At 35.5% G+C, this 19,535-nt stretch overlaps 1 protein-coding gene across 1 annotated transcript in view; it reads left to right on the forward strand.

Moving 5' to 3' along the window:
* Positions 1–19,535, forward strand: part of SUPT3H (SPT3 homolog, SAGA and STAGA complex component) — a 566,769-nt gene that overhangs the window by 384,947 nt on the left and 162,287 nt on the right. The window contains exons 5-6 of the mRNA XM_047733198.1: positions 144–234; positions 8,182–8,321. Coding sequence (XP_047589154.1) covers positions 144–234; positions 8,182–8,321 — 231 coding nt within the window. The remainder of the gene's footprint in view (positions 1–143; positions 235–8,181; positions 8,322–19,535) is intronic.

Below are 19,535 nucleotides of genomic sequence, written 5' to 3' on the forward strand. Positions count from 1 at the left end.
TTCCATAGTATCATGGTAAGGATTGCTGTATTTTTCCCAGTGATCCTAGAATACAAGTTTATTAAATTTAGTTATCATAGTATTCTGCAAACAGTAAGTGAATGTAATAATGTATAAGATTTCTTATTTCATATTTTCAACAGAAAAAGCTTAGAAGACTGCTAAAGTACATGTTTTTCCGAGACTACAAATCCAAGATTGTCAAGGGTATAGATGAGGATGACCTTCTGGAAGGTAACCCAAAAAACACTGAGAGCAATGTGACATGCGTGATGGTTGACACACTGATAAAATGTCAGTATGGACTTTCCCATCACAGTGAAATATATGTGCTTCTGTTAAACAATGTAGCTTAGAAATTATCCAAGTAGCTATTTAGTTGGCAGCTAAATCTTGTGATTTTCTATTTACATGGCTTCACAGTAATCTGCTATGTCAGTTCTTTTAATCATATGGCCTGTTTTTTATCAGAATGTCATGAAACTGAGAAAATCGTGTTGATTCAAAACATAATTGATCTTAGCAAGCATAATTTTTCTGTTGTGGGTATAGGAAGCCAGAACTGTTATTATAGATCTCTGAAATTCACATATGGGTTTTTCTTAATTTATTATAGAAAGTATCTGATACACAGTATGATGTAAAGTCACCTCATTTTGGTGTGTTATTACTGTGCTATTTGAAATCTTACCAACAGCCTAACACGGGGTAGAAAATTTTCCTTATCTGATTTTCCAACTCAATTCCATTTCAGAATATTTAGAAAAAGATATTAATGTTGCAGAATCAAGCAGTGCTAAGCTGAAAACAGAAATGTACTAAACAATACTTACTGAGTCAAAATAAATACATTCTATAAAATAACTTATGTATTTGTGTTGAATATGGTCACTGCATAGTGGTTATCCATTGCTAATAAATACATTGATAAATAAACAAACTCTTTTGGATTGAGAACTTCAGAAAACTACTTAAAACCCACTGAAGAGTTAATAAATTTTGGAAGTAAATTTAGATTTACATAACTTCAATAAATAAGTAAGTGTAATTACCATGCAAAAAACAAACAAATTCATATCAAATGTTTAATCAGTGTTGCCTATTTAATATTCCTGCAATTCTCATAGAATTTAATTTCTGATAAGTAGTTCTCCAGTTGAATTTACATGCTTCCTTTTTTGAAGAGCATAAGGAATACAGACCTGAATTCCCGTCTTTCCCAGTTCTCTGCTTTCTCTCTATGTGAACTTGAGTATCATTTTTCTCATAAGTCAAAAATTATACCACTCACCATAGTGGAGTTCTTATGAGAGTTTAACATAATGTATGAAAATCACCTGATACATCCCTGAGATTGAATAAATGATAGCTGTTAATATCAAACTCAGAACACAAGAAGCTCAGAGTGGTGAGAGTAGTATTCAGTTGTACTAGCAATATCATATCTGTCTGATGCCCTCTCCTCCTTATTTATTTCAGCTCTCATCTCTTTAATTTCATTTAAATTTTCTAGTTTTTTGTATCACATAAAGTTTTAAAATAATTGATATAACTTAATAAGATAAAGTACTCCGGTAAAATGTATCTAATACTGAGGTGGGACTTTGAGAATGGCCATATGAGGATAGACTTTTTTCCCAGTAAAACACATTTTACTGGTGAAAGCTTTAAAAAGTAATGGCATGAAGTCTCTGTAAGTTGTTATTAAGGGTATACAGCAAATGGAGAGGTACATATTTAAGGAAATCCAAATCTCATTAAGAACAGTGAGAGTGTGTTTTATTTGAGCCATGACCTGCTCCCATTACCCCTCCTCTTTCCTCCTGGAACCTCAGCTCAGTATGGTAGAAGCATTACTCTGAGCAAGTGTTTCCAAGAACACTGGACACATGATTCTTTCAGCTACTAGTGGAGGACAACAGTTTCCTCCCTAGGAGGTTGGCATCTCTCATCTCCTCTGGCTCCATGTTGCAGAATCTCTATTCCATGCAGGCACAATTAAAAGGACCAGAGTTTCCACCCATTCTCTCTTCATAGGAAAGCTCTACCCCAGACATGACAGGCTAAGAGTACTGGGCCCTGATTGCCCCAACCTAGCTTGAAGTAAAGCTCCACACCAGAAGGGAGAAGCCTAGAAGACAGTGGCCTACCATCCCTGCCTAGCTCTCCACTTATAGATCTAGGAATCTTTCTAGTAAAAGCCAGTACAGTGATACAGAGGTTCAGCCCAGAAGGAGAGACAGGCTTTGATAAGAGAGAGCTCGGCAGCTTTCTCTATGAGGACTGACATTTTAGAACAGAGCATGTGGAAGTTCATACCTAAGGGTGCTATAAAAAAAACTATGGAAATCCTGATTGTGAGTAATTAAGGAGAAGCTGGAAGCTATGTGATACTAGTGACAACAAATAAAACAGGATGTCAGCTAAAGGTTTGACAGAGGAAACAAATGGAAGAGACAGCTAAGAAGAATCTTTCTGGGGTCAGAGAAAAATGTAAAGGCTGGTAATATCTGGACTCTGCAAAGGGGCCTGACGTCATTCAGACCAATCTGTGGAACATGCCCAAGAGTATTATCAAAAACAATAGAGCAATCAGCCAGAAGTCAGTGGAAGCTAACAGCTGTGTGTGATACCCATGTGGAATCAAACCAGCCTGAAACTTAATGGAGAGATCAGGAAAAATGACAGCCAAAGAGAAACTGACTAATACCACAGTATCCCTGGTAACTGAGGAGACCAGTTGCATGCTCACAGTTGTGCTCTCTGGGGAACCACTTCAGAGGCCACATGCTATGAGGTAAAAAGATTTTATTGAACCAGTCTATCCAAATCACTAAACAAATAACTAAACAAGCAAACAATGACAACAGGCCCCAGGAAGAAAAGGGAATTATTATTTAGAGTTGCTACAAGATAAAATACCCATTTTCACCAATGATAACCACCAAATACTAGACAAGCAAAAAAAAGAAAAAAAAATATCTGATCCATTAAAAATGAACAAAAAGCAGACAACACAAACTGCCTTTGAGGGGACCCAGATGTTGGACTTACCACACAAAAACTTCACAGTAGCAATCATAAATGTGTTCAAAGAATAAAGGAAACCATTTTTAAGGAACAAAAGGAAGGTATGATTACAATGTCTCACAAGATAGAAAATATCAATTAAAAGATATTAAGGATTAAGAGAAATTAAGAAATTGTTCTGATGAGCACTGTGTATTGTGTGGAAGTGTTGAATCACTATATTGTATACCTGACACTAATATTATACTGAATGTTAACTAAAATTTAATAAATAATACAATAAGACTTTTAAAAAGTTTAATAACTTTTAAAAACTTTAAAAAAGAATAAAATATAGAGACAAATCATAAAAAAGAAACAATTGAGAATTCTGGGGTTGGAATGCACAATGACTAAGATGAAAAATTCAGTAAAGAGTCTCAGTAGTACCTTTGAAGTGAAAAGAAAGAATCTGAACTTGAAGACAGATTGTTAAAGATTATGCCATCTGAAAAACAGAAAAACAGAATGAAGAAAAATTAACAGAGAAATCTGAGGCATCATGATATGAGCCAACATATACATAATGGGACTACCAGAAGGAAAGAAAATGATACAAAGGAGCAGAAAAAATCTTCAAAGAGATAATGATTGAAACTTCTCTGCTTTGATCAAAATCATTACATCCAAGCAGGTCAGCCAGCTCCAATTAGGATAATCACATAGAGATCCACATTCACACATGTTCTTCTAAAAATGTAAGAAGACTAAGACAAAGAGATAATCACAAAAGCCGCAAGAGAAATGCACCTCTTCACATCCAGTCAAGCTCCAGCAATATTAACAGCTGATTTCTCATTAACAATATAGATTTAAAAAACAATATATATTTATGTATATATGTATGTCAGAATAGCCATAGAATGACATATTCAAATTGCTTAAAAAACAAAAACAAACAAAAAAAACCTGTTAACCAAGAAACATATCTAGCAAAACTATCTTTTAAAAGTGAAGACAAAATGAAATATATTCCCACATAAATAAAAACTGGGTGAATTTCTTGGTAGCAAATCCATATTAAAAAATATGAAAGTGGGGCACCTGAGTGGCTCATTTGTTAAGCATCTGCTTTCAGCTCAGGTCATGGTCCCAGAGTCCTGGGACCGAGCCCCACACTGGGCTCCTAGCTCAGCAGGAAACCTGCTTCTCCTTCTCCCACTCCCCCAATTTGTGTTCCCTCTCTTGCTTTACCTCTCTCTGTCAATAAATAAAATGAAATCTTACCAAAAAAAAATAGGAAAGTTAGTTCTTATGGCTCAAGTAAGTGGCACCAGACAATAATTTCATTCCATACACATACACACACATACATACAGACACACAAAAGTACCTGTAAAGGTAATTATGTAAGTAAAATAGACAATATAATTGCATCTTTTTCCCTTTCTTCTCTTAAGTGATTTAAAAAACAATGTATGAAACAATATAATAATTGTAATGTTAAGTCTATAACATGTAGATATATACATGTAGATACATGTAGTTATATATTACAATATATTTGACAGTAACAACATAAGTTAGGTGGGTGGTAACAAAGCTGTGTTGGAGGAAGGAGTGACACAAGATGGCTTCTCCAATTACAGAAAGAAATGAAAAGATAACAAACGGTAAATACAATAGTTAATATAACCAGTTCTATAAATACCTGCTTTTTATCCTATGAAAACACAAACTACTGTGACTGAATCAAGAAGAAATAGAAAACGTGTGTAGACCTATGGCAAGTAAATTCTTTGAATTAATAATTTTAAGACTTCCCCAAAGAAAAACCCAGGGCTAAATGACCTCATGATGGATTCTACCACTTGTTTAAAGCACAATTAACACCAATCTTTTCCCAGCTCATTTTACAAGGCTAGTATTATGCTGATATGAAAACCAGACAAAGACAAAAAGAAAACTAAAGACTAATTCATTGCTTTTCTGTATTCCTGATGCTGTACTTTCCATCTCTGTGACTTACTTGTTTTGTAACTGGAAGTTTCTCTTATGCTCCTTTATGTATTTCACCAGTTTCCTCACCCCACCTCCCCTTTGGCAACCATCTATTCGTTCTCTGAATTTAAGAGTCTGTTTTTTCATTTGTCCTTTTTTTTCTTTAGTTGTTTCTTAAATTCTACATATGAGTGAAATCATGAGATATGTGCCTTTCTCTTTCTGAAGTACTTCAGTTAGCATTATACCCTCTGGGTCCATACATTTTGTTGCAAATGGCAAGATCTTGTTTTTTGTGTGTGTGGCTAAGTAATATTCCATTGTGTTTGTGTGTGTGTGTGTGTGTGTGTGTGTGTGTGTGTGTGTGTGTGCATCTTCTTTATCCATTCATCTATTGACGGACACTTTGGTTGTTTCCATAATTTGGTTATTATAAATAATGCTGTAAAAAACATATAGGTGTGTTTATCATTTTGAATTAGTGTTTTTTTTTCCCCCTTTGGGTAAATACCCAGTAGTGGAATTACTGGATCATATGATAATTCTACTTTCAATTTTTTGAGGAACCTCCATACCTTCTTCCATACTGGCTGCACAAGTTTCCATTCCTACCAACAATGCACAAGGCTTTGTTTTTCGTTTTTTGGTTTTTTTCTCCACATCTCACCAATCTCACCAACACTTGTTACTTCTCGCCTTTTTTAAATCCAGCCATTCTCACAGGTGTAAGGTGATATCTCATTGTGGTTTTGTTTTGCATTTTCCTGATTTGTGATGTTGAGCATCATTTCACATGTCTGTTGGCCATCTGTATATCTTCTTTGAAAAATATCTATTCAAGTCCTCTGGCCAGTTTTTTTAAAATTTTTATTTATTTTTTTTTTATTTTTTGGGGGGGGAACTGTTTTATTTTATTTTATTTTATTTTAACATTTTTTAATTTATTTTCAGCATAACAGTATTCATTGTTTTTGTACCACACCCAGTGCTCAATGCAGTCCGTGCCCTCTCTAATACCCACCACCTGGTTCCCCCAACCTCCCACCCCCCCCACCTCTTCAAACCCTTCAAATTGTTTTTCAGAGTCCATAGTCTCTCATTGTTCACCTCCCCTTCCAATTTCCACCAACTGCCTTCTCCTAACTCCCCATGTCCTCCATGCTATTTGTTATGCTCCACAAATAAGTGAAACCATATGATAATTGACTCTCTCTGCTTGACTTATTTCACTCAGCATAATCTCTTCCAGTCCCGTCCATGTTGCTACAAAAGTTGGGTATTCATCCTTTCTGATGGAGGCATAATACTCCATAGTGTATATGGACCACATCTTCCTTATCCATTCGTCCATTGAAGGGCATCTTGGTTCTTTCCACAGTTTGGCAACTGTGGCCATTGCTGCTATAAACATTGGGGTACAGATGGCCCTTATTTTCACTATATCTGTATCTGGCCATTTTTGATAGATTATTTGGGGGTTTTTGTTATTGAGTTGTGTAAGTTCTTCGTATATTTTAGATATTAAGCTCTTAGCAGATATATCATTTACAAATATCTTTTGCCATTCAGGAGGATGCTATAACATCTTTTTTAATATAGATGTGAAGATCCCTAACAGAATATTCAGTAATCCAAATCCAGCAACATCTAAAAAGGATTATATACCATGACCAAATGGGGTTTATCCCACAAATGGAAGATTGGTTTAAATTTAGAAAATACTTCATATAATACATCATAAAGGTCATAAATCACATGATCATCTCAATAAATGTAGAAAAATTATTTGAAAAAAAATTCAAAAGTCTTTCATGAGAGGAACACTCAAAAAACCGAGAGGGGAACTTTCTCAGCTTGATAAAGGTCATTGCTATGAATGGAATGTTTGTATCCTCCCAGAATTGGTATTTTGCAGCCCAATCCCCAACGTGATGGTATTTTGAGATAGAGCCTTTGGAAAGCAACTAAGTCATGAGGGAGGGGCCTTCATGAATGGGATTTGTGCCCTTCTAAGAAGAGACACAGGAGAGTTTGCTTTTGTTCTCTGCCATATGAGGATAGGAGAAGACCGTCCATCTGCAAACCAGGAAGCAGGCTTTCATCAGACACCAAGTGTGCCAGCACCTAATCTTGAATTTTCCAGCCTCTAGAATTGTGAGAAATAAGTATTTGTTTTAAGCCATCCCATCTGTGATATATTTAAATATTTATTATTGTCTGTGCTGTAAATAGACCAGGACAGCCATCTATGGAAAACCCATAGTTCATATCATACTTAATGGTGAAAAATTGGATGCTTTCACCCTAAGATATTTGGGTTTTCTTTACCTGGTATCTGCTTTATCACTTTAAAAAATAATTTAGTTCTTTGTCCCTATTCCACACTGATATTAATGCATTAAACTATTAATTGCCTATTGTAATATTACACTCCTTCTTGATCTTTTGCAATAGTTTTTTAAAGTTATGTTTTGCTTCTAGATATGTATGGTAGTTTTACCTCTTAAGAGAAAAAGTGTAAGATCTTGTCCCTTTATGCTTCAAATACATTGCCACAATAAAATACATAATATTCTCTCCTTTTAATTTCAGATCTCAGTCTTGATGTTTTTTATTTAAGTGTTTTTATTTATTTTCTGAATTAGGCTTGTTATAGCGGATTCTTTTTCTTTTCTTTTTTCTTATTTTTTATTATGTTACATTAGTCACCATAGAGTACGTCATTAGTTTTTGATGTAGTGTTCCAAGAGTCATTGTTTGCGTATAACACCCAGTGCTCCATGCAATCCATGCCCTCCTTAAGAGCAGAGATGCCCTTCAACAGAAAAATGGATAAAGAAGATGTGGTCCATATATACAGGATTCTTTTTCTAAATATGCGAGGACTCTTTTTTTTTTTTTTTTCCTAAGGAATTTTAACAGTCCCTTTGCAGTTACTGTGTTGATTGACAATTTGGTGTTTTATTGTCTCAACTTTACTCCTGACATGAGTAAATGATTTAATTCTGCATGGCTTATGGTTTTGTTTCGGATGCAAAGATTCTCCCTTTAAAGACTATTTTGAGAGAACTCCCAATTCTGAATTTCACATGTAGTATTCAATACATGTAGTGATTAGTGTTGATGTAAACCTGTTAAGCACATTTTGTTCCTTCCCTTATGTTCATGAAGACAAACTGAGTGGCAGCAATAATGCGAACAAAAGACAGAAGATCGCCCAAGACTTTCTCAACTCTATTGACCAAACAGGAGAACTCCTGGCAATGTTTGAAGATGATGAGATCGATGAAGTTAAGCAAGAAAGAATGGAGGTACGGTACACTCTTCTCCTTCTTATGTAATAGAATACCTACTGCAGTGCTTATGCTATGTGGTTCTATTTTTATGTTCTTTAATTGTTATCTGAATTGCCCAGAACGGTGTTTGCATGTCTGAAGGTGCCCGGAGTCGCCCTGTACGGGCGTCCAGCTCTGCCTTCAGCCAAGACTTTGGGAGACAACTTCAGTGTTCTGTTTCTCTCTTTCTCTTCTAAATACAAGTAGATTTCCCTAAGCTTCCTGCTAGGCCTAACTTTTACTGATACTATTTTATTCCAAACTTATTTTTTGTTCCAAATCATCCATATATCTTTGTGGGCAAAGGTAATTTCCCCACTTTTGTGTTGGCATATGGCATAAAGAACTATCTTTCAGGCTCTGAATGGACTAACTAGCTGAGGTAGTATCCAGGGCAAGTATGTGCTTTCCAGACCCATAATACAAAGTTAGTGCCATGTGTTTGGGTTCCCTGGACATGTTTTCACAATACATGTGAAAATTGTGTGCTTTCTGTTTGCCTAAGCTATCTATTCATAAAATTACTGTTTCCTTAAATACTTATTCAGAAATAAAAATTACTGATTTTATTTGAGTGCCTTCCAAAATACAAAGCATTATTCTTATCGCCCTTATTATAATACTTTTACAGTTTAAAAAAAAAAAATCTCCATTTTCCCCTTTTCTTTAAATTGGGCAAGAGAGGTAATTCCAGAACTCCAAAAGACCATGCTAATAATCTCTATGCATGCTAAAAATATAATTATTTCATGTTAAATTCTGGAGGAAGTCCAATAGACATGCATGCTTTGTAAACTTTAACAACCTTCTTTAAAGAATTAGTATGCTTAGATCATGAACTGTGATCTAAAGGCAATGGTCTCTTTAGGTATCAATTACCTTAAAAATGTGTGGTTATCTTGGTTTGGGGCAACTGCAAATGGTTTTAGTTGAACTTCGCTGTGGGCCAAAATCATGCTAAGTTGTCCAAAGCAGATGATAAACATATATTTCTGATGTCATTATGGCCTAAACAGGATATGATCGTTTACTGGCATGGTTTCACTTATGATGCATTATATAGAGAGCAAATATTGTTTATACTTTTTTAAAAAAACATTTTTATATTAAACTAATGGACATTAAGAAAGATTCATGAAGGAAGGACTATACGTGAAACATTAATGAAATAGAACAAGTAGCTTTTCAATTTTGATGGGAAAATCTCTGTCAACCAAGCCCGCTGCCTGAAAGGGCATTCCACAATCAGGAAGAAGAGAAGAAATGGAGCATGCTTTAGCACTAAGCTAATAATAACAGGCTACCTTAGGCTTGGAAAATTGATGAGTCAGGAAGGTACAAGTTAAAGTCAATAAAGTATCCAGAAAGGCAGGAGAGGAAAAGCATGGGAACTGATGCAGTTTATATACCTCCTCCCTGCAGTTATATATTACACAGTGGTAACCAGGATAATAAAATAGCAATAGTTGGTGAAAATGGTTACAACGCAGTCAGCTTCATCTATGTAATAAAAATCAGATTGGCAGGTCTTTAAGCTTTATATCATAACTAAAATCTTCTCCAAGCAAGAGAACAGAGAGCAGTTTTGAGATTCTACTCATCCAAATAACAGAGTTTAACTGAATAAAAAGTGCTGAACTTAGACGTAACTGTAGACAGTAGAAAGTGGGACTGTTAAGAGCATCGGCCTTGCCTGCTTCTAATTTGACAGGTTATAGTTTCAAGCGTAAACCACAATGGCAGCAGTCCATATGAAACCACTTTGGACTCGCAGACTGCAATCTCTGCTTTTCAAGTGCAGGGGGGTAATCAGTCCTGGCATCACTCTGTGATTTCATTTTTCTCTAAGCATCACTTACTGTTGCAGAAATTTTGTTTGCTACCTCCTTCCCAAGAATGTATGAAAATGGTATAGGCCTACCAACAAAGCTTATTATTGTTTTGCTTTCTTTCTTTTTTTTCTTAAATGTGATTTAGAAGAGAAAAAAATGTTATAGACATAAAAACCCACTTGGGATCCTAGCTTTTTCTCAAAACGTTGAGCAAGCATACAAGAAAAAATGAGTTCTTTCCTGTTGTTTTTAGGTGATTTCTGTGTGTTCCTAGCTTTTTTTTTTTTTTTTGAGCTCATTTACTTCATCACTATTAAAGATTATATGACTTGAAATATAAAAAGTCTAGATTTTTACTCCCATTTCTACTTGCCTGTCCTTCATCATGACAGTTAACTAACTCTTACCCTATTTTAGTTTTCCTCCAGCACCAAATTTTTAACACTTGGGTATATATGTATTGTAGAGATCTATGATCCATTGCCTCTGAAGATCCTTACAAATTATCAAATAAAGATTAAAATAATGTTCAAAATTACTTTTGAGGGTTAGGAAAGAGCAGATTTGGTAAACATAATAAAAAACATTTGAATGTTCACAACTCCTCTGAGTTCCTCCACTTAACCCCCACCCCAGAATGACACAGGTGTGTTTTACTGTTAATCCTGTTTCTTACATTCTAATTTTTTGAGCATCAATCAATTAAATGTGACTGTGTCAACCAAAGGCCAAGAGGGTGGCACAAAAACTGCAAATAGCTTTGTTTTTTTTTTTTTTTTTTTTTTAATTTTATTTGTTTACTTAAGAGAGAGAGCATGAGCAGGGGCAGAAGCAGAGGGAGAGGAAGAAGCAGACTCATCACTGAGCGCAGAGCCCAAAGTGGGGCTTGATCCCAGGACCCTGGGGTTATGACCTGAGCCAAAGTCAGACACTTACCCTACTGAGCCACCCAGGTGCCCCATCTTTGGGTTTTCTTAACAGAGTGACTATGGTCACTCACAGCTCTACTGTGAAGGAACCTGAGAAGCTCAAGTTTATCATCAATCAAGTAAAATACCTAGTCTAATAAACTACTAGGTTTATGAGGGGGATGTAAAGAATAAATGTGCAAAAAGTTGGGTGAACTCTACCTTCTGACTAATCCTCAAACTGAGGATTAAACTTTCTTGTTTAAAAGTAAACAAGAAAGCAAAGATTAGAGCCTACCAGAGAGACAAGCCTTTAAATAAAATAGGGTGCTAAGGGGCGCCTGGATGGCTCAGTGGGTTAAAGCCTCTGCCTTCAGCTCGGGTCACATCAGGCTGTTTGCTCAGCAGGGAGCCTGCTTCCTTTCCTCTCTCTCTGCCTGCCTCTCTGCCTACTTGTGATCTCTGTCTGTCAAATAAATAAATAAAATCTTAAAAAAAAATAGGGTGCTAAAACCTCAAAGGACTGATACTGTAATCTAGAAATAAAGCAGAGTAGAATACATAAAGTTTAAGATCTCTTAAAAATATTTGTAATTGGCTTAAAATTGAATAACATTCCAGGTGGCCATCTAAATTTAACTTAAAGTGATTGGCCATAGATTTAAAACACAAAGTTTCTCATAAAAGCTGAATGATTGGAGAAATCAGGTTCACATTCAGTTGTGCCCCGAGCATAATGAGGTTATGATCCCTAGGGAAGTTGAAACTCAGTGTTATTGTTTGTGGAGCTAAGTATACTGGAAAACTCACTGAAGAAGCCAGAGATGTGGATTGCTGTAAACATTCTCCATCTTCTCATTTTGAAGTCTGTTCTTTCTACCATTCCCCTTCTCTATTATTATTATTTTTTAATTATAATAGTAAAATAAAATGCCTATAAGACTAAGTTTTCAAAAATATCTTAGATAAGATTCATCATAAAAGGGGGCGCCTGGGTGGCTCAGTGGGTTAAAGCCTCTGCCTTCAGCTTAGGTCATGATCCCAGGGTTCTGGGATCGAGCCCCACATCGGGCTCTCTGCTCAGCAGGGAGCCTGCTTCCTCCTCTCTCTGCCTGCTTCTCTGCCTACTTGTGATCTCTGTCTGTCAAATAAAGTAAAATCTTTAAAAAAAAAAAAAAAGATTCATCATAAAAGAAAAAAGGCTAACCCCAGTAAGATAAATGTTTACAAATATGAAAAAAAATAAAAACATTGAGTTTAAAAATGAGGCCCAGAGAAAATTTTAAAATTTAAGTGTACATGAGATTAAGAAATGCAGAGTTTATATACTGGAAAGATATAGTTTATGTACGTACATACAGATGGTATATATAGAAATGCATATATCTTTACATGCATACTATTATGCCTATGTATGTATATTCTGTAAGAATAGAAATATAGTTATAAAAAAAAAGAAATATAGTTATAGTCGAGATTTTTTTTCATGTAAAAGTAAAAGAACAATCAGAGGTATATCCGACAAACTCAGATGCTAATAAGAGCAATTACTATTTCAGAATAAAGAATATTAGAGGGGAAAAGCGTTAAAAGACAACAATGTCAGTAATTTTATGTTATTAAGTGATGCTGCCTGTGGTAAAGAGAGTAAGTACAAAATGTTAATCATCAAATTCCAGAGAAGTGAAATACACAAACTAAAAGCTCCCAGTAATGGGGAGATGTCAGAGAAATCCATTTGCTGAGCCTGAGACACACTATTCTCAGTCCTTAGCAGATTGACTTGAGGGAAAAATTTTTAATAATAAAAATTTAAGTTTATCTGTAGATGTATATACACATTTTTAAACAAGCAGCAGTTTTAAATCTTATTCAGCTAACTCTAAGGATTCCACAGTGCTCTTTAGGGAAGGTGAGGAGAAGTTTGTTAAGTCTCTAGCCTCCCTTCTCCGCCCACACTTCCTCAGTCAGAAGAACATCTCTGACTTATTGGATCTGTATATCATCAGTAAAGAAGGGGTTTCATTATTTTTTTTTTTCATCAAAAATCATTATAAAACGTCACCGGAGTCTTTCTGTCTCTCAAAGTCAACAGATTTCAAAAACGTACAAATCGATAGAGCCCATTACCTTACCAGAGCAAAAAAAGAAAACCTACAAGTAGTAAGAAAAGTTAAACATAAAAAACCCTAATTGACTGAAAATTTAAAAAGAAGAAACCCAACAACTAATAGGAGCAACTAATGGACCCACAACAGATTAAAAATTACTACCATTGACTCTTTGGGTAATAAGAGCACTAAGAATAGTCCACATAAAAATTACAAAATTCAGACAAAACTTTACTTGAAACACAGGCAACTTTTAGCTTTTAAGCCTTTGTTAAATTAGGAAAAATGAAAATAAATGATTCAACTAAAATTAGAGATTTTACATTAAGGGGCTCATGGGTGGCTCAGTCAGTTACATGTCCAACTCTTGATTTCAGCTCAGATCCTGATCTCAGGGTCATGAGATTGAGCCCCGCGTGGAGCTTCATGCTGAGTATAGAGTCTGCTTAAGATTTTCTCTCTCCCTCTCCCTTTGCCCTTACCCCACCACTCCTGAATGCGCATTCTCTCTCTCTTTCTTAAAAAAAAAAAAAAAAAAGTGCTCACTTCAGCAGTACATATAATAAAAAGAATAAAATTTTACATCGAAAAGAGAAAACAGGAAAAATGAAAATACAAAAATACATAAACTTAGAAAACAAATAATTACATTTACCAATCTAAGAATTCTTTGCAAAAATAAGAACAAAATGGTGGAAATGAATCTGTAAGAAGTCTCAATAAGTAAAATGAAAAGATAGCTGCTAAAATTAGCAAGGCATGGGGATCTAGCCATAGACTGGAGAAATCAATTCACATAACTCTGTTACTAACATATTTGAAAAGCCTGATGGAATGAGTATCTTCCTAAGAAAACATAAATGATTAGTTTTACTCAACAGATCGTAGAAAACTTGGATAGATCAGTAAACTTGGAAGACATGCTAAATGTTTTTAAAGAATTATGTCCTCAAAAGTCAATGAATCCAAAATGGCTTATGGAAAAGCTCTTTCAAACATTCATAAAACAGTTCATTACCATTGCTATATAAGCTATGTCAGAGTAAAGAAAGTAAGGAAAACTCATTAAATTTTACAAAGTATCATAATATAATCTCATTTATGAAAATGGATGCAGCGGTGCCTTAGTGACTCAGTTGTTAAGTCCAGTTGTTAAGTCCAGTCATTAAGTCCCAGGGTCCTGGGATCAAGCCCCATGTCAGGCTCCCTGCTCAGCAGGAAGCCTGTTTCTCCCTCTACCACTCCCCCTGCTTGTGTTCCCTTTCTCACTGTCTCTCTCTCTCTCTGTCAAATAAATAAATAAAATCTTCAAAGAAAGGAAGAAAGGAATGAAGGAAATGGATGCAGGAATCTTATAATATTTGCAATTTTTATTAGCAGTATATATAATAAGAAATGTGCCATGACCAAATAAGATTTTTTTCGTGAACTCAAGCATGCTTAATATTGGAAAATACATTAATGTTATATACCCAATAACTAAGTCAGAGGAAAGCAACCATAGGTTAGGAGGTATTAGACAGAAGTGTGTGGGTGGCTCAGTAGGTTAAGTGTCTACATTTGGCTCAAGTCATGATCTCAGAGTCCTGGGATCGAGCCACACATCAGGCTCCCTGCTCAGTGGGGAGCCTTCCTCTGCTTCTCCCTCTCCCTCTGCCCCTCCACCTACTTGTGCTCTGTTTTTCTGTCTCTATCAAATAAATAAATAAAATCTTAAAATTAAGTTTTAAAAAGACATTGGACAAAATTAACTTCCTATTCTTTTTAGAAATTCTCAGTGAACTAGAAATAAAAAAGTACCTCCATATCAATGTAAAGACTACCTCACTCCACTGAACAGACCATTATAGTTTGAAAAATATAAACAGAGATCCATTAAATTCTAAAATGCCCATACTATCGTTTTTACTTGCCAGAGTTCAGAAAACATTAGCCAGTGCAATAAAAGGCATAGCTATTGGTAAGAGACAAAATTTATCATTATGTATAGATAATATAATTTTTATTAGTAATCCTTGAGAATCAATACAAAAGCTATTAGAACCAGTTACTGCCTTCATTAAATCATATAGATACTTTAAAAATCAGTAGTTTCCCCCATACTTCAATAAGATTTGATAAAAATTATAAAGACAATCTCAATCAAAATAACAGAAAGATGAAGTTTATTTGGAGGGGAACTTCATATTAACAAGAAATGTAAGAGAATATGAAAGTAATATTTAATAATGTATTGAAATATGAGGAGTGCGTAAGTGAAGAAATACTGTGTACTAGATACAAAGATGGAATATTATAAATGTATCCATTGTTACCCAAATTAGTTTATTAGCTTAATGTAACCTCAACAAAAATCTGAGAAGAATTTTTCAAAACTCTCAAATGATATTAAGGGTTATTTTAAGTGATTAAAAAAAAAGATAAGCAAAGAAATTTTCTTTAAAGAAGTGTAGAGGGCTGGGGCACCTAGGTGCCTCTGTTGGTTAAGCGTCTACCTTTGGCTCAGGTCATGATCTCAGGGTCCTGGGATCAAGTCCCACATGGGCTCCCTGCTCAGTGGGAAGTCTACTTCTCCCTTTCTCTCTCTCTCTCTCAAATAAATAAATAAAATGTCAAAAAAAAAAAAAAGAGTATAGGGCAGAGTTCAGTTTATCCTACCAGATATAACATTTCATAAAACTACTGTCATCAAAATAGTGTGGTCCTGGTGTAAAATCCAATAAGCATACCAACAAAGAGAATATGTGACATAAGTGTAGAGAGCATAATTTAGTGATGACAAAGTAACTTTAGAAATTAATGGGAGAAAGACGCCAAACAGTTGGATAACATTTGGGGAAAAAAAAATAGATAATTCCTAACCTTATACTTACATCAGAATAAATTCAGGTGGGTTGAAACAATAGGTATGAAAAGTAAAGCCATTTTAAAAAAATAGAAATAGACACTGGTAAATATCCATTTGGGGATGTGGAAGGATTTTCCAGGCTTTTGTTTTCTAAACAAACTTTTAAAAAACTGCTCCTCAAGATGTTAACAGGTGCGCTGTTGGGAATGGGGATGGGGAAGACGTCTATTTTCAACCTAGTTTGTGAAATCCTAAACTAAGAAATTGAAGAGATTCCTTTTAGGACCTTTCAGAGGCTTTTGTATGCAAATATATATTGTGAATTTTTCAGCAATGGAAATAGAATCTATTAAAGTCTTCTGAAAAGAAAGCCCAGTTTGGAGACAAACCACAAAGGAAATGACTGTTAAATTTGATGACATAAAAATTATATAACTTGTAGATGTCAGAAAAAGAAAGGCAAAATTGAAAAACAAATTAATGTAAATGTGATAAAATATTAGTATCATTTATTTACATAGATCTTCTAGTCAATAAGAAAACATTCCAGTAGAAAAATTGGCAAAAGATAATAATAGACTAATCATAGGAAGAGAAATAAAAATAATAAGCATGCAAAATATCTGCTAACTTGTAATGAACCAATGCCATTTTTGCTTATAAAAATGGTCAGGAGTGGGGCGTCTGGGTGGCTCAGTGGGTTAAAGCCTCTGCCTTCGACTCAGGGCATGATCCCGGGGTCCTGGGATCAAGCCCCGCATTGGGCTCTCTGCTTAGCAGGGAGCCTGCTTCCTCCTCTCTCTGCCTGCTTCTCTGCCTACTTGTGATCTCCGTCTGTCAAATAAATAAATAAAATCTTAAAAAAAAAATGGTCAGGAGTAAGGTGGAATTGGGTACACATTAACTGCTGGTGGAAAAGAAGTTTGAGAGAAATCAAATTTCTTTTTAATATCAAATTGATATTAAAATATCAAGTAGAGGCATTTATCTACTTCAACCCAGTAACCCACAGTTGGTAATTTCGCTTTAAGATATAATCTGAAATTTTGATCATATGCATATTCTTATATACAAGGCTGTTCATCCACTGTTTATAACAGTGGAAATGGGACAAGAGAACACTACAATCCAATGATAAGGGAATGTGTATAGTCCCTCACACACATAAATTAAGACTGAAAGGATATATACCCACATGCTAACAGTGGCTCTCATCAGGTGATGAGATTATAAGTGAATTGTATGTGTAAGTGTATGCTGTTTTGATTTTACATATTTATCATTTATGTTGTTTCTTTTAATCTCCAGTTAAGATTCCACAGTTCACGTTTTCATGTTTTCCCCATCAGAAGTATTAGTCTATCCATGGTGCTGCCAGGATATGCTTCGTGAGCAAATTAATTAGGTTCATATTACATAATTGAGGAGTGGGAGAATATTACCATACAGCGTGGCACAGACTATATTCAGAATGGTATTAATGATCTAAGAAGTTTAAAACAGTTAACATTTTCGCATGATTCCGATGAACAAAAAGCCCATTTCAAATGAATTAAGCAGTTAGGGAAATGGTTCAGGTAAACAACCAGAGGTGGATTTGGCTTCTAGCAACGTTTGATATTGAGGTTTACAATATGTCACTGGATTTGTAGCTCCATTTCCCTATAATTCACTCTTTCCTGCCCTTTTCTGGTTTTTTGGCCTAATCTTTTGGTTGACTGACCTCACAGGAGCACTAATTCTCCAGGTCATGATAGAGAGAATGCCTTTGTCCAAGATTAACTCTGAAAATGCTTATATCACAGGATCTTCTGAAAGCCCTAGCACCCACAGTAGCTAGTAGGATGACGTGTTCTTACTGGCTTGGCCTAATTCATGGGCTACCATCCCTAAAGCTGAAGGTGCAGTCAGCCCCTCACAAAGGCATGGTTCCCTGGAGCTTTAGGAAGAATGTACGAATGCTGGACAGACAGCTGCAAAAGTCTGTAAGTGTAGAGTATCATACATTATGACAGCAAGATGGGTAGAGTGATGCATGACAGCCTGGAGTCTCCTCAGATTTCTAAGAAGTTTTCCCTAAGAGACAGCATGTATAGTGAGTAGAAGTCATTTTCTTTGGGTTCAACCAACTTATCCATCCTCCTTCCACTCTTTAACTCATTCGGCATTTATTCTTGGAGACTCTTCTGTAAGTCATTATACTACCTAACCTGTGAGGTTATGTCTATAAAAAAGACAGAATATGGCTTCTGCCTTCACAGTCCTATAGTAATAAATGGCAGATCAAGAGATAACAATGTGCCCTGTTAAGGGGAATACAGGCTCAATAAATGGTTGTTATTACCACTCTGTTATTTGGTCTTGAATTTTGAACCTTCTTGGTAGATTATTGGTTGTGTGATGGAGCCGTGTATTTTCTGTTTTGCTTGCTCTTTTATTTAAAATTGAGTTTATTCTGAGGTAAAGCACATTACTTTTTCAAGAAATTATTATGGCTAGCCTCAGACAGGGCCATAGAATTAGGATCAGCATGGTTTGCCAAAGAGGGCACGAGATAGAATAGAACTAGGGTACATTTTAAAACATGAAACTATAGTATGTCAGGGCTAGACTCTGACGAGACTCATCAGAAGAACACATTAGTATGTCTGTTTATTCTTTTGAAGGTAATTTTTGATCAAATAATTGAAAAATGCTCTGTGAGGGGCGCCTGGGTGGCTCAGTGGGTTAAGCCTCTGCCTTCGGCTCAGGTCATGGTCTCAGGGTCCTGGGATCGAGCCCCGCATCAGGCTCTCTGCTCAGCAGGGAGCCTGCTTCCCTTCCTCTCTCTCTGCCTGCCTCTCTGCCTACTTGTGATCTCTCTCTGTCAAATAAATAAATAAAATCTTAAAAAAAAAGAAAAAGAAAAATGCTCTGTGAAATCATTCTTCAGGAAATATTAATAGAAATACCTCCAAAAAGAAAAAAAAATCTTTGGTAATTCCAGCTACACAGAGCAGAATTAATGTAATTTAGTACATGTTTTTCTGGCCTAGAAACAGCAGAACAGAGAATATTACATGACTTCAGGAGAACCCAAAGTTAGGAATAATGCATCGCTCTGAAACTGATTTCCATTTGCATCCTTATAGACTCTGTCAGATTGTTCTGTAGCCACAGCTAGATCTATCTTCCAATTACGTAATTGTAAAGATCTGTATATTCATTGCCATAAAAGCTTGTCTAAACCTGAGAAAGGTATCTTCTGGAGATGAGATTTTCCAATTAATGACATGAAAAGTTACAGATCTTATAAAAATAGAACATTCCTTAACTTACCCAGGTCCTTATCATTCTGTGGCTTAATATATCATGTTTGACTGATGGTTCTTCAGGGATTCTTCTAGGCTTTCCTTAACCAGGTGTGAACTATGGGCTCCAACTGAGGGTAGAGACAGACTTCTGCTTTGATGAGAGCACTTCACGTATCCGGTGTGAAACTAGAGGTAGTT

The sequence above is a fragment of the Lutra lutra genome, chromosome 6 (genome assembly GCF_902655055.1).
Source record: "Lutra lutra chromosome 6, mLutLut1.2, whole genome shotgun sequence".
NCBI lineage: Eukaryota > Metazoa > Chordata > Mammalia > Carnivora > Mustelidae > Lutra > Lutra lutra.